The 27,971-nt window shown below is 36.3% G+C and overlaps 2 protein-coding genes across 2 annotated transcripts in view; one reads left to right on the forward strand and one right to left on the reverse strand.

Moving 5' to 3' along the window:
- LOC123532031 (uncharacterized) overlaps positions 1-10,870 on the forward strand; it is a 31,552-nt gene extending 20,682 nt beyond the window's left edge. The window contains exons 7-14 of the mRNA XM_045313368.2: positions 102-482; positions 1,153-1,277; positions 1,737-1,892; positions 2,685-2,779; positions 3,528-3,721; positions 6,047-6,127; positions 7,342-7,446; positions 9,319-10,870. Of these exons, the coding sequence (XP_045169303.2) occupies positions 102-482; positions 1,153-1,277; positions 1,737-1,892; positions 2,685-2,779; positions 3,528-3,721; positions 6,047-6,127; positions 7,342-7,446; positions 9,319-9,446 (1,265 nt within the window). The 3' untranslated portion in view covers positions 9,447-10,870. The remainder of the gene's footprint in view (positions 1-101; positions 483-1,152; positions 1,278-1,736; positions 1,893-2,684; positions 2,780-3,527; positions 3,722-6,046; positions 6,128-7,341; positions 7,447-9,318) is intronic.
- A 1,475-nt stretch (positions 10,871-12,345) lies between these two features.
- The window catches only part of LOC123532662 (sterol regulatory element-binding protein cleavage-activating protein-like), a 34,678-nt gene continuing 19,052 nt past the window's right edge, over positions 12,346-27,971 (reverse strand). Inside the window, exons 14-24 of the mRNA XM_053518104.1 lie at positions 26,450-26,587; positions 25,920-26,101; positions 22,463-23,033; positions 21,330-21,445; positions 19,754-20,274; positions 19,292-19,419; positions 18,772-18,970; positions 18,028-18,086; positions 17,331-17,435; positions 16,532-16,807; positions 12,346-16,148 (exon numbers count right to left, since the gene is read on the reverse strand). Of these exons, the coding sequence (XP_053374079.1) occupies positions 15,966-16,148; positions 16,532-16,807; positions 17,331-17,435; positions 18,028-18,086; positions 18,772-18,970; positions 19,292-19,419; positions 19,754-20,274; positions 21,330-21,445; positions 22,463-23,033; positions 25,920-26,101; positions 26,450-26,587 (2,478 nt within the window). The 3' untranslated portion in view covers positions 12,346-15,965. The remainder of the gene's footprint in view (positions 16,149-16,531; positions 16,808-17,330; positions 17,436-18,027; positions 18,087-18,771; positions 18,971-19,291; positions 19,420-19,753; positions 20,275-21,329; positions 21,446-22,462; positions 23,034-25,919; positions 26,102-26,449; positions 26,588-27,971) is intronic.

The following is a 27,971-nucleotide window of genomic DNA, read 5'->3' on the forward strand; positions in this document are numbered from 1 at the left end:
TACGTGACAGTTGCGATTCTTTTTACTTTGAAATTTTAGAGAATATATCTTGGTTTACTATGTCTCAGTAATTTTCTTCTTAATGCTACAACATGTTACAGGAAAACAGGAGAAAAAAGACTCCCAAACGTCCTGTGAAAAATGTTCTCAGTGTAAAAAGACAGGAAGAAAGAGGAAGTTTGCTCAAGCAGGGAAAGAACAGGATCCACATCTTTCAAATGAAACAATTGCCACAGACTTGAAAGAAATGACGGATGCACAGTTCAAGAGAGGCGAGTTATACGTTGGAGGAGGGAAGATAGTGAAGACAGGGGAGGAGTCACAGATTAGAGGTGGGAAGACAATGAAGAAAGGGGAGGAGTCACAGGCTAGAGGAGGGAAGATAATCAAGAAAGGAAAGGAGAATCGTGAAGTTTATCATTACTGTTCAGATATGGCTTCTGCTTCACACTATGAAATGTCTCTGGATGAAGGAATTTCTGGTATTCGTTTTAAGATAAAAGATTTTATGCACACAAGGTAGTCTGCTTGTGGTCTTTTCTAGGTTATGAAAAATTATTATGTTATGTGATATTGTCATTAGTTCAAGAAAATTTTAGCAACAGTTGAGACTAACTGAGGATGCTTTATTGTAGCTGTATAAAGGATTGTTGGAGCTGCCATTCTAAGGGTCACTGGTATAAGAAATCTTAAAGCATAACTATACAAGTTTAACTTATTGTTGTTTCCCCTGAAAAACCAGTTTGAATAAAACACAAGCAAACCAAGGTTCAGGATGTTTTACAAATACACAAGAAATACCTGGTGGAGCCCCTGTGGCCATCCATTTATGAATATGGGTTCAAACCCCCACTCATTAAGTGTAGAATTTTTTAATATGTGGAAGCTATCAGACTGGCCTGTGGAATGTTGATGGTTCTACCAAGGTTTCTGCCCATACCTATAATAACACTTGAGTGGTCACTGTGATCTTTCACCACCATTTAAGCTAGGAATCTGCCATATTAACTATTAAAATTGTGTCAGTATGGCTGGAAAAGCAATAAACCTTATACCGCATTATATCAGTTTGAAACTGTATTAAAACTGATTAATTACTTTCAACTAACAGTTAGTGGTACTGTCTATATGACAATACTTTTCTTCCTTTAGTTAAAACAGTAAAGACAGAAGTATCAGTGTTTGATTCCCCGGACCAGTTCTCACAGTCTCGACTGAAGTTCATGAACCCAATGGAGGATAAAAGTAAAGAGGAAAAGTTCAGTATTGATCTTGATGTAAGTGCTCTTTGTTGAATAAGGTGTTGAATCTTGATTCTTATTTCTCAGTACAATTTTTGCATAAATGACAGTTTGTATACTTGGAGGTTTATGTCAAAATAAATCTTAAGTTCCTATCTGCCTTTATGTATCATATAGCTTTGATGTATTGCAGTTTAAAACATCTCTACAGTAATTCAAACATTTCTCAGCAAAATCATTCCATAATACATGTATTTAACCTTTAGCCAGCTAAATTTCTAAAATGGACTGGCCCATCATTCAATTTAGGCAGTACCATTTAATATATGAAGGGATGTTCAATGAAAATTTACTAACTGAAAAGCCAACATTGCAGACCATGATCAGCCTGCACAGGCATGCAGGCTAATCTTGGTCTGCACAGGTCGCAAAGGCAGAATCAACTGCAACAGCAGGCTAAAGGTTAATAACTGTTGCTGTATAAATTACTTGCAGATGTACAGAAAGAATGAGAAGGCATTCGAGCATGATGTTAGAAGGTTTATGTCGAGGAATGGTCAGAGCATCAGAAATACGCCTGTCTGGCATACAGTACCTGTCAGGTTGTTCCAGCTGTACCTAGCAGTCCATGAGAGGGGAGGTTTTCAACAAGTAAGTCCTCATGATCTTTTTTTCCCCCAACAGAATTGCTTTGTTAGTTTGTTCTTATATATTTTTCATCCGTTGCAGAGAATTTTCTTATGACCTCCACAATTTTTTCCCAAACTTCTGATCAGCATTCTTGCTCTGGTATGGAATTTCAAAGACAGCGGTCCTATTCTGTTCTCTTCCATATCGTAATCAGTGATCTTTTCCGGTGTCAGATGTCTCTGCACCACTAGCTGTTTTCCATTTTTCAGCTGTTTAGTTATTCACAAACATCCTTATAATTACTGAGCACACCAGTTATTAAATGTACAGTATAGTATATAAACCTCTGTAATAACACAACGAATACTGTCAAACCAGTCTACAAAAGCCAACAATGAGAAAAGAAAAAAGTAGGAGTGGCCTTTATTCAGGGATGGTGTTTTTAGCACAGGTTTTACTGTACCTCACTACTTAATCAGTTTCGAAGTAAATTTACTTGAAAGGAGCACAGCAACAAAAAGAGACAAAAATAAAATATTCTTACAGTCAGTGCTAGTCTATTGTGCTTGTACGTATCAAAGTTGAAAATTTTGGCATTTCCAACCCATTTGTGTCAACTTCAAAGGGATTTTGGTTTAAAGGGGGTTAATTCAATAAAAGGAATTGATTATAAGACTAAGATTAGTTTGAAAGGCTCTCCAATTTTCCAGTTCCTGTTTTACAGGAATTTTATCGTATGTTACAAAGATCCTAGATGACTGGTACAAATGTATACAGTTCAACAAAATAAAGTGTTCTATAATTTTTCAACAGGTTAATAAGAAGAAACAGTGGACATCAGTATATAAGGAGCTAACAGAACAACAACATGTTAGTAGTGGAGCCGTAGCCAAGAAATATTATCTGAAGTAAGATTTGTTTTTGATTGATATATGTCAAACTTTCAGTGTCTGCTCTGTTAGCTTTGCAGTTAGAACACACAGTGATACAAGAACTAGAAATGACACAGAGGTTATTCTTTGTGATGGTTTGACAGAAGACAGGTTGTCTATAGGCTTTTTGTCTACCATCTCCAATATATGTGGTGAAGTGGTGTGGGAGACATTGATTTACTCCTCTGTGTGTGTTTGCGTGTCTGTCACAAAGCTTGTCCACACACAAGTCGAACATTTCTCATCCAATCTTCACCAAACTTGAACAAAATGTGTTTGACCATAAGACCTCGGTCAAGATCGATAACTAGTCAAATCAGCCAAGACACTTCAGAATTATGGCCTTTGAACATAATTACCAAAACTACCTGCGCAGCATTGTAAACCGATTACTCCACTCCACTACCGCCGAACAGCATTGTAGAACGGCGCACTGTAGACCAGTTACCATTACCGATACAGCATTGTAGACCGGTTACTCCATCATGTGAATACCAACAAACAGTATAAAAAGACAGACTTACTATTCAGATGATTAGGCAGTTGTGGGAGACATGCGCTTTTCTCAAAAGCACCTCTAGTTCTTCATTGATACAGCTGTTTTTCGCAAAAATCTAAAAAATTAAATTACATGATTTATTAGCTAAAATAAAACTACGGAAAATTACCCAATCTACCAGTGGTTTCTGTTGTGGACAAATTTTAAAATCAATATTTTTTGTAGCAATTTGTATCCCTATGAGTTATACATCACCGGCAAGAGTTATCAAGATGTTTTGAGTGGCAGGAAAAGACAAGTCAGCAAGTCCAGACAAAAGAGGAAGTCGGAAACTTCCATCCTTGTAGAGAAAACTTTACAGACTATTCCTACAGAGAAAAATGTGACAACTGATTTATCTCCAGTGCTTTTCAAGGAAGGTTTGTAGATAATTTCCTTAAAAAAATTTTTTGAGTCGGCTAAAGGCTGAAAGCCTTTTGACGAGTCCTTGCTATCCAACGATTCTCTAAATGGACCGAATAACATGTGAAGGGATGTAGTTCCATTAGATTTCTCAAATTTCAAACAGTTCACTGTATGAATGAAGTTAAGTTGTGTCAATTCCCTTTGCTATGACCAATATACGATGTAATCTGTCATATTTATGACTTGTAATTGTGCAATTCTCGAATGTAACTCATTAAGCATAAATGTGCATTTTAAGAATTGCGCAGGCTTACAAAGCTTGCATGGGTAACATCCAGCGAAAGACAAAAAATAGTTCCAGCAGGGCTCCAGATAAGATGCGTATTAGCGTAAATTACGTATAGAAATAATGCAAATACGCATGTCTAATAATTTCTAAGCGTATAAAAACGTATATAAAATTACAGAAACAAACACAATGCTTTTTTAAAAACAAAATCTGAATCGTTTGGATGCGTTAGGTAACATAGCCGATCAGCCTTAATTCTCCCACATTGAACGTAAACACGCATCGTATGATTTCTATAAACTTTGCGTGGGTTGAATTTTGCAGTCAGTAAACGGATAAATTATCGGAAGAAGAAGCTCTTACTGGTTTGTTTAGTTACTATTGATATTAAAAATGGTTTTAATTCTTATTTTTCGAGAAATAAACAAATCGGCGAAACATTAAATTGTATTTTCTTGTAGTTTTTGAAATCGAAAGTAGATCGTCTATGTTTGGCGAAACGAAACAACTTTTTTATGAAAAGATTTAAATAAGAGGTAATTTAACCGTAAACTTCAATGTCAGATACTGCCAATTGCTGCTAAATGTCTTCGTATCATCACAATTTGTAAAATATATTGTTCAAACTGGAGAAAAGTGTAATCGTATCCGGATATAATATTTTGGGTAAATATCGAGCTGTGTTATGAAATTTTAAGAAAAAAACTAAAAACAAACTGAAACTGGTAGACTATACTGTCAGTACATCAATCATTAGCCGACTCAGGCCATTCAGGCCTTTGATTATTTTCATATGCCCATTAAGTGGGACAAATTATGGCATCACCTTAGGATGTTGATGATGTTCTCAAAAAATATCCACTCTCAGTCTTGAGGAATTCTAACCCTGTATTCACCAGACTTTGGCATGATATCTCAGTCAAGCACTGGAGTAATGGCCCTTTGTTTATCAAAAAAATGTGAAAATTTGAGCAGTTCTTATCTTATGTTTATCAAACTTTATAACAATATGTATGGGCATAATATCTTGGCCAAGTGTTATAACCCGCCTCTAGAGTTATGGCCTTACAATTACTCAAAATAGCAAAAACTGAGAGTATCTGTTATATTAACTTTAGCAGCTCTTATCCCCTGTTGACCAAATGTATTCTACATGTTTATGGGCATGTTCTTGGCCAAGTTTGATAACCTATGATATAGTCTTTATTGCACTTGAGTTATAGCCCTTGAATTAGACAAAATTAAGAAATTGACTAGTGTGCCCAGAAAGTAGAGGTTTTATTTAAGTCAAAAGTATGTTGCTGTGGCAGTTGTCACAATATTGTGACAGTCTTTGCACTCATGTTGCCAGGAAATATGCATTTCTGTGACCAAAAATGCAGTACTGTAAAATCACTAATACTCATTTATGGGCCAATACTTACTGATGTAGTGGTTTTATCACTCCACAAAATCAAAGCCTATAAAACAAAAAACTTTCTGATTCATTTTATCTTTATCTTTGAAATCAAATGAATTTATATCCCCATCATAACAGTTGTTTTGACCAACCTTGAAATATGCTGATTCTACAGTGTTTTAGGACACGAGATTAACTGTTCTGTTATTTAGGCTTTGTTGGTGTCTGGTTAAAGTTGTTGACTTTTGACTCACTTACCAGTAACTGTTGTGGGTTGGAACCGCACTTAGAACTTTCAAGTAATTAGACCCTCCTACTGGATCGCAGTCGGTGGTCATACTCTGGTTCTACATTTCTACAGTGGGACACCAGCGGTGGGGGAGGGGGGGTACCATTTAAATAGGGGAAAACATCTTTTCACTTCTACTTTTTGATAGTGTACTGAAGTAAAAATCAAAACTGTTGCATTAAGCTAAAAAGAGCAAGGCAGACATGTATTCGGAAAAGGCAGTTACAATGCCCTGCATCTGAGATTACTCAAGCACTGTAAATATGTTGAAATACAGACTGGGAGTTGAACTTCCTCTCTAAGTTTCTGACTTTGATTTGAGATATAAATGTTTTTGTTTTTTTTTTCTCAAAATCTTTTAGATGGTACCACTTTTAGTCAGGACATCGAAGCTATTCTAGATCAGCTGGAAGAGGACTATAGTCCACAAGATCAAAACAAAGGTTTGTGTACATAATTAATACCCTAGGCAATTGGACATTTTTATTTTAGCAAAATCTGGTGCCTCCTCCCAAACTCTATACTGTATCAATACTAAACAAGTGGAACAACCTGTATACCCTTATATAACTGGACTGTGCCATCTTTAGACCTCCAATTTTAGGACTGCTTGGCTGAAAGTTGCGCTCTGCATTTGAAAAAAAAAAATTTATGCCCCCAAAGGGAGGCATATAGTTTTTGAACCGTCTGTCTGTCTGTCCGTCTGTCCGCAATTTTCGTGTCCGGTCCATATCTTTGTCATCGATGGATGGATTTTCAAATAACTTGGCATGAATGTGTACCACAGTAAGACGATGTGTCGTGCGCAAGACCCAGGTCCGTAGCTCAAAAGTCAAGGTCACAGACATTAAAGGATAGTGCATTGATGGGCGTGTCCGATCCATATCTTTGTCATCGATGGATGGATTTTCAAATAACTTGGCATGAATGTGTACCACAGTAAGACGACGTGTCGCGCGCAAGACCCAGGTCTGTAGCTCAAAGGTCAAGGTCACACGTAGACATTTAAGGATAGTGCATTGATGGGCGTGTCCGGTCCGTATCTTTGTCATCGATGGATGGATTTTCAAATAACTTGGCATGAATGTGTACCACAGTAAGACGACGTGTCACACGCAAGACCCAGGTCCGTAGCTCAAAAGTCAAGGTCACACTTAGACGTTAAAGGTCATTTTTCATGATAGTGCATTGATTGGCATGTCCGGTCCATATCTTTGTCATTCATGCATGGATTTTAAAATAACTATGCATGAATGTGTGACACAGTAAGACGACGTGTCGCGCGCAAGACCCAGCTCCATAGGTCAAAGGTCCTAAACTCTAACATCGTCCATAACTATTCATTCAAAGTGCCATCGGAGGCATGTGTCATCCTATGGAGACAGCTCTTGTTTATTAAGTGGAACTTTCAGAAATTATTTTTGTGTCAAAAATGAATACAAATAAGAGGGTTATGACTTTAGAGCATAAGTAAGTTGATTTCTAACATCTCTGACCATGTTTAAAGCATAAAAAGTGCAGTTTTGCAAAAAAAATTTAGGGTAGGTTGGGATACCGGAAACAAACTATTTTTTTTACACCTAACAGTTAAAATCAAAGTCAAATCCCAGTATTATTGTGAAGCAACTGAGAACTCTACTTCAGTCCTTTATTTCAGAAAGATCATGTAAGAAGCCAGGTCTAAAGTTCCATGATGACAATACTGATTCTCAAAGTCAGGAGGTACATAAAGTCCCGTCGGAGTTTCACCCTTCCACTACAGGTACTAGTTTTGTTTGTTTAATATATTTCTGGGTATATACAGGGCTTGATCATTTTATTGTAAACAAACGTTTTGGTATAAGCTTCTATACATAGATTATCTTGCAGGTAATTTACTAGAATATTCGTCCAAATATAGTGTATTTCTCGTTCAAGGTTGTGATGTTTTGAATATTATCTACTTATGCTTTTGTCCTGTAAAAATACAGTGGTTGTCATAAAAAATGATGAGCTACATCTGGTCACCTAATATTTCTGTGTACTTTTCTGCATATGCCAATATTTCCATTCAGAACATTTAAAGTTAATGTTCCTACTCCATTCAGTGTGATGCAACCCCAAATCATCATAATGAACGTGGCAGAGAAACTCCGTCTTAGAAGTCAACCTTTCTGGTGGGCGTCACTAAGCCAGGATTATTTTCAACAATAACTTCCTTACATTCATCTTAAAATCAGTTTTTCACAGACCTTTGACTTTCCATTGTTGTTTACCTCTGGTCAGGGAAGTCTTAATTTTGCTTATGAACAACGCTGCTATTACACTTCTGCCTGTAAAGATATACATGTATCTTCAGTGTCATAGAAGACACATTATTTTACTTACCTGAAATGTGTTTGTTTGTCCCTGTTGTAAAGTTTTCATTTCCTGTCAGTCCTTTAACAATTTGCAGTGGATTCCAGTTTTCTCTATCTTTTCTCAACAAGTTTCCCACATCATCATAATCAGTAGACTACACATTCATTTACATCGTCATAAATGATGTAAGAGAAGTAGTGTATCAAGTTACAGGTTTGTTATCAGTTATTTAGTGTTTGTACAGTAAAATAATATACAGTTGAACTTCAATGGCTCGAACTCGGATCTTTCGAACACCCGGGATCGCTTGAACTTTTTGCCCGTTTGCCCGGTCCCGAATTTATTCCTTCTTTATTCTATATAGTTCTACCTTGGATCGCTCGAACTTCGATAATTTGAACTCTCGAACTCATTTGGTGGTCCCATCGGCTTAATTACAGTGATAATTACACCTATTCAGTCGAACAGACAATTTTTGCCGGGATGGCTTGTGTTTACAACGTTTTTCACACTTCTGCCTGACATTCGCCAAGCTTCCCCTTTAACTGGCGCGTGCGTAATTTTCACACGCTTACATAATTAGCGTCGGTATACGACAAACAAATTAAACAAAGTGACTTTCGTTCACTGCAATGCTTTAATGGGCTTTGATTTATACGGATAAAATTATTTAAAATGATTGAGCAATGTACATACTACGTCTGTCTTTATTTTTTCTGCATCAAAACGGGAGACGTCAACTTTCATACTGCTTTAGCATGGCTGAACAACTTAGTAAAGGACCCGGATACGGGGTGATAGCTAAGTCGGCTGCTAGAAAGCACTATATTTGATAATATTTGTACTGGACTATGATTCAAAAAGGTTTATAATTATATTAGTGTTTTATCTGTGTTTTTTCCCGTATCTGTGTCATGTTTGAAAATAAATAATAAAGCATATTTCAGCGTTCGTTTTTTATTTATCATCGTATCATACACACACTTAGGTACAATATGACAATATATTACGATGTAAGGTTTGTAACACACCATGCCCTCGAATTCCCAAATTCAAAATGGCCGCCATTTGGATGGCTAGAACAACGGAAAACTCGAACTAATTTCCACGGGACCCTCGAGTTCGAGCCATCGATGTTCGACTGTACCTGTAACCATAATGTCGTTTTGGCCACCATTTTGCTTATGATAGTATGATTGCCAGAAAACTTTATGCAAACAATTCTAAATGATTTTGCCTTATTTAATTTCTAATTTATTCGCGCCAATTCATTTCTTAATTATTGCAATATTAGGTGATGATGTACAGCAAGTTCCAAACGATTGTTTCTCTGGTGACGGACTTTCCGACATTGAAGAGAAAATACTTCACGAGATGAAAGCTCTTGAAGATGACCTCAATGAAATTAGCGACCTTGATTAATACAGCCTCTGAGAAAATATTACAGATCTCGATATGGCATCATGTTATAGACAATGGATTTACAAGGATCATGTTTGCAGTATTTGTTCTTACAGTTTTCAGACTTTGTGCAATGAAGGGTTTTAATTCAATATTTCTCCCCAAGAAAATTGCAGATGATGGACTGAAAAATCTATGGATGGAGATTGAGAAATTAGCAGATAAATTGTCTATCAATTATGTTTTGTTTTACTAGCAAATTTTATTTTTGAAAACCAAATAACATCATATTAGAGAGTAAATAGATTTTATTGCTCTGATTTTGATAACGCTAATTGCTCAGGTGTTATGATAGACTAGTCTTGTGTTGTTCTTTAATTTATTTCTTTTTTACCATTTTGTTGTACCAGTAATAGACTGATCTTATTCACATTAACCCTTATCCTGCTAAATTTCTAAAATGGACTGGTCCATCATTCAGTTTAGACAGTACCATCTATTATTTAAAGGGTGTTCAATGAAAATTTACTGACTGAATAGCAAACAGTGCAGACCATGATCACACTGCACGGATGTGCAGGCTGATCTTGGTCTGTACTGGTTGCAAAGGCAGAATCAGTAGCCGCCAGCTGGCTACAGGTTAATTTCCTATTAGTTTACTAATGTATTTTTATGCCCCCGGCATCTACTGATGCAAGAGGCATATAGTGATTGTCCTGTCCGTCCGTCTGTTCGTTCGTTGGTCCGTACGAGGTTAACCAAATGGGACCGTTCCGTCTAGCATCAATACCCCTTACTAGAATGACTTGATACTAATGCAGATGTAACCTGTGACCATTCCTCATCTTCAGACATCACCTGAGCTTGACCTTGACCTCATTTTGGACTTAGGTTGCTTTATATGGGCCATCTCTTGGTTAACCAAATGGGATCATTTCGTCTAGCATCAATATCCCTTACTAGAATGACTTGATACTAATGCAGATGTTACCTGTGACCATTCCTCATCTTCTGACATCACCTGACCTCAGTTTGACCTTGACCTTGACCTCATTTTGGACTTAGGTTGCTTTATATGGGCCATCTCTTGGTTAACCAAATGGGACCGTTTCGTCTAGCATCAATACCGCTTATAAGAATGAATTGATACTAATACAGATGTAACGTGTGACCATTCCTCATCTTCAAACATCACCCGACCTCAGTTTGACCTTGACCTCGTTTGGACTTGGGTTGCTTTGTATCGACAAGGATGCCACCAGGGGCGTCAAGCGTTTATTGAACGCAGTTCCTTGTTTTTTTACTTAACCTGTTATATCTTTAAGATCTGTTTAAGTAAAAATGTAATAGTTTTGTTTATTGTATTATTGTTTGTTTTATGCACATACATACTTAATTTGTTCAAGATTGAATAAAATAAAATTACTTGGTATTTTTCCTCCTGATTATCATTCTACATCTTGTTTTGGTTCCTGGTCCAAAAATTAAAAGTTGAGTTTGTATACCAGTTTCAGACTGTTGGATTGTTTTATTGGGTTTTAAATGAAGCTGAAGCAATAGATGTCCTCTCCCAGCTGTAAATGATGGAGAAAGACCCTCTGTGTATTATTTCAGGCTTGGGCAAGCACCTGGGTAACAACACGGACCTTCTATAAACCAGCTGGATGGCTACCTCACATGAAGAAATTCTACATTCTCTTGCCTACTTTCAAACCAACAGAGGTGAAGTTAAAGTGATTTTGAGGCAGGACCTTAATCACTCATTCTCTAAGGTCCCCCTTGCAACCAAGCAGAACAGTTTTGAACATATGCGGAAGAGGATCACACAAAGAACATCCATGCCAAGTTTCGTTTACTTTTACCAAATAGTTTTAGGGTGGGATATGTTTGAGGAACAAAAGTGCCACAATGGACCTTTATCCCTCACCTGACTCGAGTAAGTACATGATTTCTTGATGGAGTACCTCTACACAATGCTATAGCCTATATGCCAAATATCTAAGCTTTAGGCTTTGAGGTTTTAGACGAGACAAGTGACTCCGTGGGTGTGGCTAATCTGGCCCTAGGGTCATAATTCAAACAAACTTGGCAGGGGACCAGTTTCAAGCCGAATATATAAGCTTCAAGGCTCAATGTTTTAGACATTCAATCAAGAAGATTTTTCCCAAGTTTTTCTTGTATGTGTGAAAAACAAGTGAGTCCCTGGCAAAGCCATGTAGACCCCGTGTGCATAAATTAGACAAATTTGGCAGGAGACCACTACACAATGCTTCATTTTAAACATTTAAGTCCTCAACCTTGAGGTTTTAGAAAATATTTTTAAAGTTTTTTTCTAATTTATAAGTCCACGTACCAGTGGGGCCAAATTTAACCCTTGGGGCATGATTTAAATAGTTGTAGAGATCCATAACAAAATACCACAAACCAGTTATATATACTCTGCATCTTGCGGTTTAAGAGAAATTACTTAAAAATTCTTAAACAAGTCATTTTAAAACAAATGAACCCTCATCAGGTCAAATTCCACCCAAGAGGCATAATTCGAACAAATTTGGTAGAGGACCATTAGACAATACTACACACTAAATATCTAAGCTCAGGGCCTCGAGATTTTGAAGAAGATTGTTAAAATTTTTCCTTCTGGTTGCCACCAGTGCAACCAGAATTTTGCATGGAATAGAATGCTTTGAATAACTTTTGGCAGAGAGCCATACAAGAAACATCTAGGTCAAGTTTTATCAACTTCCATCAAACAGTTTCAGAGAAAGTGAGGGCAGGCAGACAGTGGGTGATCTTGTTCTGGTGAGCTAAAAATGTGGACAGAATGGTGGCAATAGCACACCCTAAGCACTATGTTTAGGTGAGCTAAAAACCTGTCTGCCAGTCACAGAGGGCAAATATTTTAACAAACATCTTGTCATAATTACTCATTCTTTTATTTTATAAAATCAGCACAAAAATAAATAATGATAGTAAATTATTTACATCATAGAAAATGTAACAAATTTTGAGCAATCTTAACAGACAGTAAGAAATGAGAATATAGGACAAAATCCCCACCCCCTCTCCAACCTGCTCAATTTGACAAAGGTGGACAAAATACGCCCTTAAATTTTGTTCATTAAAAACTTGAGACTTGCCGTAAAGGCATACGAACAGAAATAAAAAAAAACAATTTTTATATGATTACTATCAATTCTAAATGCAATGAAGTGAAAATTTGGATATAATCGGAAACATGAGCTCTGACCGGGGCAGGTTATATAAAAGGCAGACGGAAGCAAAATTTAAAGATTTTATTCTTGGTGGCGGGTGGGTATGCAGTGGTGGTGGTGGGATACTGTGATGAGCAGATTTGATCTTACTGTGACCTTCGCCCTGGTTCATGCACTCTGCATATCGTCTCATCACCAACTACCTACACCCCAAGTTAGTAGTCAATACCTTGAATGGTTAATTAGTTATGCTCACTAAATATGACAGTCAGATTTGACCTCTCTGGCTCAATTTGTTACCTTGACCTTAAACCTACAGACAAGGTTCATGGTCTTTGCACATCGCCTCATCACTACCTGCATGCCAAGTTTGAAGTCAATACCTTCAATGGTTCAGAAGTTATGCTCCAGACAAGAAATATGAAGGACAGATTTGAGATCTGAGACCATGACCTTTAACCTACAGAGCTGGTTCAAGCGCTCTGCACATCATCTCATTGACATCTGCCTATATACCAAGTTTAATATCTTTAATGGCTATAAAGTTACGCTCCGGAGACAAATTATGACAAGACGGACTGACACACTCACCATCATTTAATACGTCCTTTTTTTTCAGAACGCGGGGCAAAAATGAAAGGGGAAATTTTGTCTGCACTGGTTAAATTGAGCAGGAGGGTTTGTCCTGGGAAGATTTTGTCCATATTCCAAGAAATTACAATAACAAAGTATGGAAAATACTTGGCAATGTGTGTGAAGCAGAAGTAAGAGAATGCTGAAAGAAATTCATGACAATGTATATTGCCTCAAATACTAAAATAAAAAGTAAATTTCAAACATATGAAAATTTCCATTCTTGCTTGCAAATTTGACATCTTACAGCTTATGCAATACTAAAATATTGGGTACATGTGTATATATACAGGATATTTTGAATTTAGTTTTCTTGACGGAAAATATTCAGATTATCAACCTGATCAAATTTAATAATTTTTCAGTCAGTACTTTACCATGAATATTTTTATCATAACCTAAAAACACAAGTAAGCGCTGTATTGTTTTATCAAATGAATGCATACGTTAATCCATTACACATATTCATACAAACATAGATTTATAATTGATGGACTATAATGCAGCATTAAGCAAATGAAAAAAGTACAAGTGGGTACCGGTAATTGGGGACGGATAGGACTATTCAAAATTGCATTGTTACGATTTACAAATATACAATTATAAAGTACAGTAATAAAATCAGTGAATCAAATGGAGATGGAGAATACAATATTAATAAGCCACACCATGAGAAAACTAACATAGTTCATTTGCGACCGGCATGGATCCAGACCAGCCTGCGCACCTGCGCAGTTTGGTCTGGATCCACACTGTTTGCTAACGGTTTCTCTAACTGTGATAGGGTTTAAAAGCGAACAGTATGGAAACTGACCAGACTGCGTGGATGCGCAGGCTGGTCTGGATCCATGCTGGTCACAAATACTATGTTGGTTTTCTCATGGTGAGGCTCAAACTTTTTTCAATACACAGGAATTTAGACTTCTTAATCATTAGTATTCAGACACCATAGAAATCTGTTCTAAACTAATATACATATTGTACACTTTCATACATAGCAAAAAGTTAAGAAAAACCCTGTTAAGGATATGATGGATCAAAGTAGGTTTATGAGGTACAGATGTTAACTGCCAAAAAATTTAACCTACTGTAAAATCATTTAATTTTGTGGGCATGAAATTTTATGGTTTTGGTCAAAACGGCAATTTTGTGGCGATATGAATTTGTGGATTTCAACATTTGAACATAAAATGAATGGTAATTTTACTTGTTCGTTGGGATTAAATTTCGTGGATTGTCTCAACCATGAAAATTAGTCCCTCATGAACATTAATGATTTCACAGTATTACAAAACCTTTCACAGACCTGCTGTTTGAAAAGGAAATGCGTTACAATGGAACTCCAAACCAAACAACCTACTGTACAGACCAAAGAAAAGTTTGGTTTGGAGTCATTTTTTTTTTTGATTTTCTGATCAATTTTACTTTGTCCTCTTGAGACAGCTCTACTAAATGTTGCCTAGATGGAGGCAGGGACACATTTTAGCTAAAGACGTTCCTGTCAGCATGCCCCTTTCAACATTAAGTTCAACAAGACAATATTAGAAGACAGACTGGTAAAGTAAATTTCTGCACATGCAAATAGTTTTTAAAACTTAAGAAAATGAGAAAGAGCTACAAGCTCTTCGGCAAAGTAAAGTATAAATAAATGTAAATGGGAATATTAAACATTGGAATGGAAATACTTATAGATATTTCTTTTAAACAACTCCGTAACAATATTACACCAAACAAGAACTATCAACTGACAAAATGATTCTGATATAGATGAAATATTCAACAAAGTTACAGTCTTAAAAAAAAAAAACAACAAAAAAAAAAACAGCTGTATCACCCTCTTTTATAAGAAAGCCAATGCAGGTGTGTAGCAATGGCTCCCTTGACTTACATCATGGCAAGCAAAACAAATATTTTACATGCAATAATCACCTAGAACATATTACTTCATAAGATGTCAAGACAAGAAAGTCGTGAGTTTGATCCCTGGCCGCATTCTACCAAAGACGTGAAAAATGGTACCAGTAGCTCCCTTGCTTGGCACTCAGCATTAAAAGGGAAACTGACTTCTTTTCTTTCATACCCTCGTGGTGATGGATTCCATCAAGAATGAGGTGTTCAGAGTGATTAATATAAGTTGTGGAACTTGTTTCACAATCAAGCTAAAATAAATTAGTATAAACTAAACTAACACAAGGATTGTAGGGAGGGTGGGGGGGCACAAAAGCCTGGTCATCGCTGTTAATATATACAATAACCTACTAAAATGTTCTGAAAATACTGCTCAGGATACTGTTACCTACTTTTCTCTTACCAAAGAGATACCGGTAAACTATATTATTAACCTAAAACAACATAAATACTGAACAACTTTAGGGAGTCACTTGTCAGTGTTAAATCCCTATTCCCTAGAAATAATGGAAAATGTGTGACTCTGATATCTATACTGTAATTCAATTATCCATCCATGGACTGAACATGGTGTTAAAGTGTGATATGGTATCCTTGCTCCAGACAGACTGGCGACCAGTTTGCTATTGTCTCACATACAGTGTTAGTCCTTTTTCTCCGGAACCATTAGGAAATGTATGGCTTCAATTTATATGCAATAATCAGAGACGGAGGTAGAATTTTCAGTAATGTATGAAAGAATATTAGGATTTCCCACAAGGTCAAGCTCCATTTGTTCACCCAGCTAGTCTCTTTTCTCTAAAACCAATGGAAAATGAATGACTTTGATATCTTTGCCATAATCACAGACTATAGTTGAGTTCTCCATTGACTGAATGTGATGTATGAAAGCAGTACGATCTCGCTGTTCAAGACTGACCACACGGACAAGCTCCCCTTTGTGCACATCCCACAAGTACAGTGAACCCTGCAACAAAAAGTTACATCAAGTTATTTGTTTAACTTCCCAACACACACACATTTACACTGACAACCGCTCAAAAACTCACTGCTCTGCTACTGTAGCTTAATTAAAATTTGTGTCGCTTCTCTTTTGCAAAATGATACAATCTAAAGGATCCAGACACAAGGCTTGTGATATTTTTTGAGATAATGCTTCATAATAGATTTAAATACCAATATTTACACTATTGATTATTATTGTAACTTCAAAACTGACTCATTTTAAACACACCTATTTTGCATCAACTTCAGGAAAAGTTTATGTAACTTGTGTCAACTACGTCTAAATTGGAACTCTAACATGTATGTATGCATAAAAGATTGTGGAGACCATGATCAAACTTTTACCTGGCCTCCCGTAACAAGGAAATTTTTAGACAACATTGACATAGAGCTTCCACAAGATGTTTCCATCTCTACAGAATACAACAGATGTCCACGCTTCCTCTCCCAGACGCACATCTTATCATCAAGACCCGAACTGATTATGTACGAGTCAGTACATGTCAGGCCGACAACAGTACCATCATGACCTATGACCTTGTGGACACAATGACCAGTAAGGAGATCCCAGAGCCGAATTGTTCCGTCTGCTGACCCACTAACAGCAGCATATGGAGCACACTAAAAACAAATTCAAATTCAAGAAAGTTTTCAGAAATTTAAACAAGTATCTGTATCTGTCACTTTTAAAATTTTGTTTTAAAAAATTGACAGAACTATTCTTTAACCCTTACCCTGCTGAATTTCTATTATGAACTTGTCCATCTTTCAATTTGAACAGTACCATTAATTGTTAAAAGGGGTGCTTATCAAAAAGATACTGATTGAATGGAGAACAGTGCAGATCATGATTAGACTGCATGAATGTGCAGGCTGATCATGATCTACACTGGTCGCAAAGGCAGAATAAATCGTGTTCAGCATGTTAAGGGTTAACTTGGTGGAGGCTCATCAGCTTGCCAATCAGAATGGCTCCCAATGGTATTCAAACCAGTCCTTTGACCTTCAGTTCCAGAGGCACATGTCTTAACCACTAGGCCATGGTGTATGCTCAGTTACAAAGGTTTAGTAAAATGTCTATATTTTTAAAATTCATATGATATTTTTGACAATGTTTTGTACTACCTGTATGTATATCACCTACCTTATCCAGACAAAGGCACGTTATGCTACCAGTATGTCCATATAAGGTATACAAACATCTGTAATCCTCTAGACGGAATACCTTCAAATTCATAAAATGAAACTGCTTTAAAATTTATCATTTATTTAGATCTCTGTTGTTGTTCTTGTGTGCTTAAATTAGTAGAAACATAATTATATCCTACTCATACAACAGCTTTTTTGACTTAAATGGTGGAGGAACCTCACAGGCATCGCTCTAGATGTTACTGGCTGAGACAGACATAGGGTAGAACCAACTGTCTTCGCCAAACCAACATGACAGAATTCAATTCAAACCCATAGTGGTGAGAGGCCAGTGATTTGATTTTAGCCACCCTTACCACTTGGTCAAAGAAGCCCCACTGCTTAATATTTCATTCAAAATACCTGACTTGAAATACTGTCATTTGTATAATTTATATCTTTATATTTATAGCAAACTCACAAGAAATAATAAGATCTAAAAATTAACAAATATTTATTCTATACAAACTCACTGTTGGCATACCAGTAAAAACATGAACATATGTAACAAAATTACAAATTTTCCCAGTATTTACCTATCCAGTAACACAGTAATAAGTTTCCGATTGTACTCCGAAAGTCATATCCTGGTCAGTAACACAGTTTCTTCTCACGTATGCTTATGGCCTGTATCTGTACTGTAAATGTATAACTGTCCACAGTCGTAAATCATCACTTCCTGTACGTGAATGACTCAAATGTCTTGAATGACCTGCAAAGAAATAGGACTATTAGTGTTTCAACAATCTTTTTCATATTTACAATAAGTTGATAAAAAATTTTAAGTCCAACATTATTTGATATTAAGTCCCACATTTTTTGGTGACTGTATTTTGATATAGAATGAATGTCAACACTTTGTTTGTTATATAAAGGCAATGGCATTTTATACATACTGTACTTTTTATACACAGTATACATAAGAATTTTTTGGTATGATGAAAACCTGAGACAATTTTACTCAAATTGGGGCTTTTTTATAGGTGTAATACATATAACACTTCAGGTGGGAAAATTTATTGAAATGTCTGATTTTTCCCAACTTCAATATAAAAACATAAATGCATAGTTTACAGAACACTTGTACGATTGCTAATTTTGGTTCAGTTATTTGTCACCACTACATATGGATGGCAATGCCAAATTGCAGGTAACTACACAGTAAAAGCAGAAATTTTTGGGAGGGTTTAAATTCCAGTATAATTTGCTAGCCTCTACATATTGCAAAAATAAGTCCCTATGTACTATATTCACCATTAGTATAATTCAAAATCTTGTAAGTAACCATTTTTTATAATTTTGTGAATATTAAACCTCATGAACATACTTAAAATTTTTAATTCACGAAATTCTGACCCAGCAAAAATATGTGCTTTTACAGTATGTCATATCAATACCTTTGATTTTCCTATTTAAACTACTGGGTGATAACGGTGTTGATACTTTAGGGTTCTGAAATGTTTCCAGCTCTAAAAAATCTATGGACCCATCTATCCTAGCCACAATAACTTTCTTGCCAACAAAATTGATTCCAGTTACCCCGATTTCACTCTCTCCATACAAACACTTTAAGGCACCGCTGGTGGAATCCCAAAACTGAAATATAAAGGAAAAATGATTTTTTAATATATCTTTTTCCAATACTTACCTTTTTTATTCAAAATTTCGCAGATTACAATTCAATCACAATCATAACTAAGTGAAATACATTTGTACATAAGGAAATTATTAATACAGCACCTGTATTGGAATCCAAAAACTGGAAACTTAATGCAGAATAAACCCTTTACAATGAAAGGTTTAGCTTTATGAAATTATAATTTTGTTTGCCAAAATCCAAGACTAATTTTGCACAAGATATAGTATTAAATACAAATTCAATTTCTGTAAAACATCTACAATATGTAATTTTGGTACCTCAATTTTTCCGCTACCACATCCAGCTATCACAAGATTGCCACGACAAGCCAGGCACCAGATAGGGGAGGGAGATAACTCTAGATTGGTGGAATCATTCATTGATGTATCTGATAGAGTATGGTCTCCTAAAAAGATGTTATAAATGTTTTCAATTACTGTGAAAACAAGTTGTAAGTTTCAATGCAGTAGAGTTCATTGGGATTTTTAGATAAAGAAATTGGTAGAAATGAATGCTAAAGATATTAGCTATAAATGATGCAGAGACACTGGCTATAAATTGTTTTGTAAACAAAAAACATTTATAAATCAACAAAATTCTTTCTAAGAAATAAAACAATATACAGGAAATGCACTGGATTAAGCATGCAGTCAAAATATTCAGGATAGAAACATTTTGGATGACAATATCCATAAAAGCCTCTGCATAGGAAAAACAATATATTTATTGTGGATACTAACCTTCACTCCAGCTTTTTGAGCGACTTGCTCTTGACTCATGACTCATTTCTAGGTACTGCCGCTTGTTTTCCTCATGAATTCTTTTCTCCTCTAGAAATTTGTCATGCTCACTATACAGTTCACTGAATTTCTTCTGAAAATCATACCCCACCTTTCCTGTACTTTCCTTCACTTCTTCCTTTACATTATCCTTTGGGCTATTTCCAACATTTTGGCTTATATTCATATTTGAACTTTTTTCTGTATACATTCTAGAAAAATTGAAATCAATTGTGTTTTTCAAATCAGGGAATTTTTCAAACGTCTCATTAGACTGAGATGAATTTGGTTCATTTTCACTTCGTCCAGAAATTCTACGCAGTCTTGGTCTAGGCTGATCATCCTGACCTCTGCTAGGGTCAACGTCAACTGAAAACACGACCTGGTTGCTATGGTTGCCATGGTATTCAGCATAGAGATCTGCATCACTATCTTCAACATTCCGACCTTCACAAGGCTTTCTTCTCATGGGTGGTGTGGCCCTAGAATATAAATAACAGAAACATAAAGATCTCACTTCAGACTGAGGAAAATGGATTTAATACTTGCAATAATTTTTTTTTTCCAAACAATAATTTGACTAGAATGTTTCAACAGGTCTATATTGATTAAGATGACTACTGAGGGCCTATTTTGACTACTGTAATACCATTAATATTGCTGAAACGGCTACTGCATTACTACTGATTTTGCGGCAAACTAGAAGTATACAGGGGGCAACCGTTACCATGGTGATTCATAGAACTTTCTCCTCATATGATGCTTCATGAAACAAAAGATTACATCAACACTTCTTAAAGTCACAGAGAAGAGAGAAAGAGTTATGGACCGGACAAGAGACAGACCATGTTAACCTTTAACCTCTAAGTGTGACCTTGACCTTAGAGCTAGGGGTCTGGATTGTTAACATTTGACTTCTAAGTCTGACCTTGACTTTGGAGCTAGGGGTCCGGGTTTGCGCATGACATATCGTCTCATTATGGTGAACATTTATGCAAAGTTATTTCAAAATCACTTCATGGATGGCAGAGTTACAGCCCGGACAAGAATTTACATGGACGCACTGACGGACAGTGCGATTTTAATATGCCCACCTTCGAGGGGCATAAAAGGCAAATTTTTATTTGAGTTGTCTACATGTGAAATTCTCTCTGTAAACAAATGTGTGAAGTTCAGATACACTCCTGTTTGTTAATCCTGAGATACCAACTTACATTTAAAACTTTAACAAAACTGGGAAGCCATCTCCCCAGGCTAGGCGTGTGTTCTCCATGACAATCTGATTAAAGATATTGGGTCTGAAATCATTCGTCCTCCACCTCTGATTCAGGTGGGGAAGTTAGCAGTTACTTGCAGAGAACAGGTTTATATTGCTAAAGAATCACACAGGAACACTAGTTAGGTTAATTGAAATACTGTTGAAAAACTGTTGAAAAACCCCAAACAAATAAATAATGTTACAGACTGGCGAGTGCAATAAGCCCTACATACTTTCAAATAGTCGAGCTAAGATAAAAAGATCTTTTACGTCACATACGATTTCCTCTGCATTGTATGAAGACATTCTCCCGTCACTGAGTCCCAGACACGTAGCTGACCGCCGAGACATGAGCTGATAATTACACTGCCATCAATTATCAAACACTCGATCTCCTGGAGAAATATAAAAATTTCAATTATCTATTTTAAAAGTAGTTTAACTACTGGAAAACATGGCATAACAAGTAAATATTATATCAAAATCATTTATACCAAAGGTTTCCTGCAAAACAAAACAAACTGGCAAGCTTTAATATGCACTGGATTCTAGATTGTACGACAACAAAAGAAAGAAAATTTTTAGGTATCAGGAAATTATTTCTATATTTCTTAAGAAGGGCTTCCACTGGGCCTCAGAAAGTTGTAGTCACTTTTTGAGAGAAACTGCCATATTGAAGCTGAATTGCTGAAATTTGGCCACATTTTAATAAAATTCTTGTAGCTACTTTCGATAATCTGTAGCCAGTTCTTTGAATTTGTAGCATTTGGCTATATTGGCGAATGGCAGAGGAGGCCCTGGGCTTTGAAACTTAGTATACATGAGACTTTATTGTTATTACTAATTTTTCCATTCAAAATTGAAAAGCATTTGTAATGGGATACCAGAAGTAAACTGCCTTAATTAAAAAACTTTATATTTAACACCTGTTAAGAACTAATTCCTCTGTGGTGTATTAGTCAAGAACGCAGGATGTTTTTATTGCGGAGGTGATCGGGGTTTAAAATATTGTGTGAAAGTATCTAAGAACATTGAAATTATAAAATTACTGAAAAATCTTTTAATTTCGTGAGCACAAAATTCTGTGGTTTTGGCGAAAAGTGCTATTTTCTGTGGATGTGAATTCACTGATTTCAACTTTTGAAGATAAAATGAATGCAGATTTCATTTGTTCATTCAGATTTATATAAATTTTGCAAACAGACATAGGAAGGAAATCCATGAAAATCAGTACAGCTGAATATTACTGCTTTCAAAAGAGGTTATTAAGATTCAGAACTCTGAACAGTACAAATGAAATCAATGTATGCACAAATGACATTATTCCAAAGTATGTACAAATAACATTATTCCAAAGCATGTACAAGTGACATTATTTCAATGTACTCTTTTTATTTTATACGTCAACATACCTGTAAATGTCCTTTCAATATTATAGGTACCGCTTCTTTTATTTGCTTATAATAACTATTCCCTCTAGCATTCTTTGGTATTTTATTCCATGATGCTCTCCATTTGGAATATTTCTTCGAGCACATGCATCTATACAACGCCAACACAAAATATGTTATACATATCACACTGAGAAATGCTAGGGACATTGTTATGATAAACTCTAACCGAGACTTTGGATAATACTGCTTTAACTGTTCAGGGTCTATGTAAGGATAATATTTCCGCAAGTATTCTTCAGATAAAAATTCGGGCTCTTGGGTTGATTTTTTATACTGCTCAGAAACAGTCTGATGGACATTTCCATTCAACTTCTCACTTTCTTTACTTTGATCACTTTCACTTTTGTCTTTTTGTTCCTTTTTGTCAGGTAATTTTGCACTCCGGATTTCAGGAATCTTTGGTTTAATTTGTGTCTCTTTGGCTTCATTCTGTGGCCAGTTGGTTTTATATCCAGGAACACGCAGTCTAATTGCCTCTTCTGGTGGGATGATTACTGACAAATGAATGGATGGTAGAATGCTAATATACCTATAAAATCAAGAGGAATACTTTTGTCTAATTTACAGTTTAATGTGTTTTAAACAACTTATTCTACCATAACTGCAGATTAATTTTTATCTTTCTTCATGAAAATACTGGAACTTCTTAAGAGTCTAACACTTAATTTCTCTTTAATATGTACAATTCCTGTAATTCAAACTTGAACATAGAAAATAATGTAACTCATTTTCATGAAAGTAAAACCATAAAACAGAATGTAATTATGCTCTATTATACTATCAAACCCAAAGATACCAGATGAATCCCTACCCATTCCATCTACCCTGATATCAATAAAACCCTTTTAATATTGAACTAGAAATGTGTCATAGCCATGGATGCCCCTGCAACATATTTATTTACAACAAGAGATCACAGAGTGATCTTGGCGCCCACCAATGTGCCATTTTTGAGTGTTCCAAATTTCAAGACTTACTGACTAGCTCAAGGTCAAATTTCATTTCCATACACAACACTGTGCATGTGGTCCAAATTCAAAAGCTGTAGCTTGAGAAATGTGAAAGTAGGTCACTAGATCAGTTTCAAGGGCAAAATGTGAAAGTAGGACACTAGGTCAAAATCAAGGTCAAATTACACTTCAGAACACAAATTTATGCATGTGGTCCAAATTTAAAGCCTGTACTTTCAAAAATGTGAAAGTAGGTCACTAGGTCAATGTCAAGGTCAAAGTTTGTTTCGGTACACAATCCTATGCATGTGGTCTAAATCTGAAGCCTGTAGCTACAGAAATGTGAAAGTAAGTCACTAGGTCAATCTTAAGGTCAAAGTTCATTTCGGTACACAAAACTATGCATGTGGTCCAAATTTGAAGGCTGTAGCTCGAGAAATGTGAAAGTAGGTCACTAGGTCAAAATCAAGGTCAAATTTTATTTCGGAACACAGAACTATGCATGTGTTCCAAATTTGAAGCCTGTACCTTCAAAAATGTGAAAGTAGGGCACTAGGTCAATGTAAAGGTCAAAGTTTGTTTCGGTACACAAAACTATGCATGTGGTCCAAATTTGAAGGCTGTAGCTTGAGAAATGTGAAACTAGGTCACTAGGTCAAAATCAAGGTCAAATTCCATTTCGGAACATGAAACTATGCATGTGGTCCAAATTTGAAGCCTGTACCTTCAAAAATGTGAAAGTAGGTCACTTAGTCAATGTCAAGGTCAAAGTTCTTTTCAGTGCACAAAACTATGCATGTGGTCCAAATTTGAAGGCTGTAGCTACAGAAATGTGAAAGTAGGTCACTAGGTCAAAATCAAGGTCAGCTCATGTCAAGGTTCATCTTGCCACTCAAAACCATACATGTGGTCCAAATTTGAATGTTGTAGGTTATTGACAAGAAGATTTTAAAATATTTTCCCTATATAAGTCTATATGCACCATGTGTCCCCCAGGACGGGGCCATATTTGACCCTGGGGGGATAATTTGAACAAACTTGGTAGAGAACCACTTGATGATGCTACATTACAAATGCCAAAGCCCTAGGCTTTGTGGTTTGGACAAGAAGATTTTCAAAGATTTTCCCTATATAAGTCTATGTAAACCCTGTGACCCCTGGGGCGGGGCCATATTTGACCCTAGGGGGATAATTTGAACAATCTTAGTAGAAGACCACTAGATGATGTCATATACAAAATATCAAAGCCCTAGGCCCTGTGGTTTTGAACAAGAGGTTTTTCAAAGTTTTTACCTATATAAGTCTATATAAACCATGTGACCCCAGGGGCGGGGCCATATTAGACCCCAAGGAAATAATTTGAATAATCTTGGTAGAGGACCACTAGATAATGCTTCATACATAATATCAAAGCCCTAGGCTCTGTGGTTTTGGACAAGAAGATTTTCAAAGTTTTTCCCTATATAAATCTATGTAAATTATAGAAATAAACAAAGGGCCATAACTCACTAAAAATTGTTGAACCAGTCTGATTTTCAGGGGGACACAACTAGGGTATCAATACATCATTCTGACAAAGTTTGGTCAAAATCCACCCGGTAGTTTCTGAGGAGATGCGATAACGAGAAATTGTTAACGGACGGAAGGACGGACGGACGGACGGAAGGACGACGGACCACGGACGCAGAGTGATTTGAATAGGCCACCATCTGATGATGGTGGGCTAAAAAAAATATTGTAGGAAAACCAGAAAATTTAGTAATCTGTATATGTCGTGAAAATTGGCTAAGTTCAACCAAGGACTGTGACCTTGACCTTTGAGCTAGTGAAATGGTTTTTGTGCATGACACATTGTCTATTCATGCTTATCATTTGTGTCAAAGTATTTTGAAACCAAACCATGCATGTCAAAGTTATGGACCTGACACGAAGACCACATTATCAGTATATATGTAGTGAAAATTGGCTAAGTTCAACTAAGGACTGTGACCTTGATTTTTGAGCTACTGAAATGGTTTTTGCGCATGACACATCATCTATCCATGCTTATCATTTGTGTCAAATTATTCTGAAATCGGACCATGCATGTCAAAGTTATGGCCCAGACATGAACACCGCCCTTTACCAAACACACAAACACACACACACAAATACACACACGGACAGTGGTTAACACTTTATGTCCACCCCCCCCCCCCATTTTATGGCGGTGGTATAAAAAGATTATATAGAGGGGTAGGGAAATTCATCCAGCATTTATGATCAAACAAAACACTAACACATTACAGACTTTAAAATTCCAGTATCTTAAATATCAGGACTGACAATACAACCAGTCTTACACAAAAATTTAAAATACACAGAATAATAAAGCCATTAATTATATATCATCAGTTCCTATTCCTGTAAAACATTACTAGCATTAGTATAAAACATATAAATATATAAATAAAATATCCACTTACTTTCCAACAATACTGATATTGTAATAGCTAAACATTGTAACCCAATGTACATGTGATAACTTCCTCCATGTCTCAAGGTCAGTATGTTTAACCGAACCTAAATCCTCATCATCCTGGCGCCAGAAATATGCCAAGGGAGATAATACTTCCATCTTATTTTGGTCAGCAGTGGTTGTCTGCTCCTGAAGCACAGGATTTTTACCCATAGTATTTATGTTACTAAATATATTATGAGCCAAAAACAACACAGATTATAATATTTTCAGTGGTATACTGTCTTACTCAGTTCTTTTATTGTTTTAACTATGAGTTGTATGAGGTCTGGCAGATGGTAAACCAGCACACTAAAACTTAATCAAGTTTAAAACATCACAACGTTTACACACTACTTGCTGCTTGAAAGAAAAAAATGATTACAAATATAGTTACTTTGTTGTCATTCATTGCCCTACAGAAATTCGAGGCATTTATCATGTAATGGTCAAAAGCAATAATTGCCCTCTGTTACAGGTGTAATCTACTGTACTTACCTGTAATTTAATGATCTGTTCTAGGTCATCGACCGAGTCTGGTATTACAGTGCCGTTAATACTGAATGATGTATTGGTGATATGATGTACTAAGCCAGTCTTATACACAATGAGAACAATCCACACTACTGAACATACCTGAAAATAATGATTTACATTAACAAGAGGGCCATGAAGGCCCTGTATCGCTCACCTGACCTATTGACCTAAAGATCATCAACATTAACATTCTGACCAAGTTTCATTTAGATTTGACCAAACTTGTGGCCTCTAGAGTGTTAACAAGCTTTATATTTGACTTGACCTGGTGACCTAGTTTTTGACCCCACCTGACCCAGATTTTAACTTGACCTAAAGATCATCAAGATTAATATACTGACCAAGTTTCTTGAAGATATGGCCATGAATGTGGCCACTAGTGTTAAGTAGCTTTTTCTTTGATTTGTCCCGATGACCGAGTTTTTTACCCCACCTGACCCAGATTAGAAGTTGAACTAAAGATCATAAAGATTAACATTCTGATCAAGATTCATTAAGATATGGTCATAAATGTGGCCTCTAGAGTGTTAACTAGCTTTTCCTTTGATTTGACCTGAAGACCTACTTACTGACCCCACATGACCCAGATTCGAACATGATCTAAAGATCATCAAGATTAACATTCTGACTGAGTTTCATGAAGATACATCATAAATGTGGCCTCTAGAGTGTTAACAAGCTTTTCCTTTGATTTGACCTGGTGACCTAGTTTTTGACCCCACATGACCCAGATTCGAACTTGACCTAAAGATTCTGACCAAGTTTCATGAAGATACAGTCATAAATGTGGCCTCTAGAGACTGAACAAGCTTTTCCTTTGATCTGACCTAGTGACCTAGTTTTTAACCCCAGAAGACCCAATATCTAACATGTCCAAGATTTTATTGAGAGTAACATTCTGACCAAGTTTCATTAAGATTTGACCAAAATTGTGACCTCTAGAGTGTTAACAAGCTTTTCCCATGATTTTACCTGGTGACCTAGTTTTTGACCCAAGATGACCCAATATCAAACTAGTCCAAGATTTTGTTGAGGGTAACATTCTGACCAAGTTTCATCAAGACTGGGCCAAAATTGTTTGTTTGTTTTGGGTTTAACGCCGTTTTTCACAAGTATTTCAGTCATGTAACGGCGGGCAGTTAACCTAACCAGTGTTCCTGGACCAGTACAAACCTGTTCTCCGCAAGTAACTGCCAACTTCCCCACATGAATCAGGAGTGGAGGACTAATGATTTCAGACACAATGTCGTTTATCAAATAGTCATGGAGAACATACGCTCTGCCTGAGGATCGAACTGACGACCCCACGATCCGTAGATCGACGCTCTACCTACTGAGCTAAGCGGGCGAGTGGGCCAAAATTGTGACCTCTAGAGTGTTAACAAGCTTTTCCTTTGATCTGACCTGGTGACCTAGTTTTTGACCCCAGATGACAGAATATCGAACTCGTCCAAGATTCTATTGTGGGTAACATTCTGAACAA

This window comes from Mercenaria mercenaria, chromosome 11 (assembly GCF_021730395.1).
Source record: "Mercenaria mercenaria strain notata chromosome 11, MADL_Memer_1, whole genome shotgun sequence".
Lineage (NCBI taxonomy): Eukaryota > Metazoa > Mollusca > Bivalvia > Venerida > Veneridae > Mercenaria > Mercenaria mercenaria.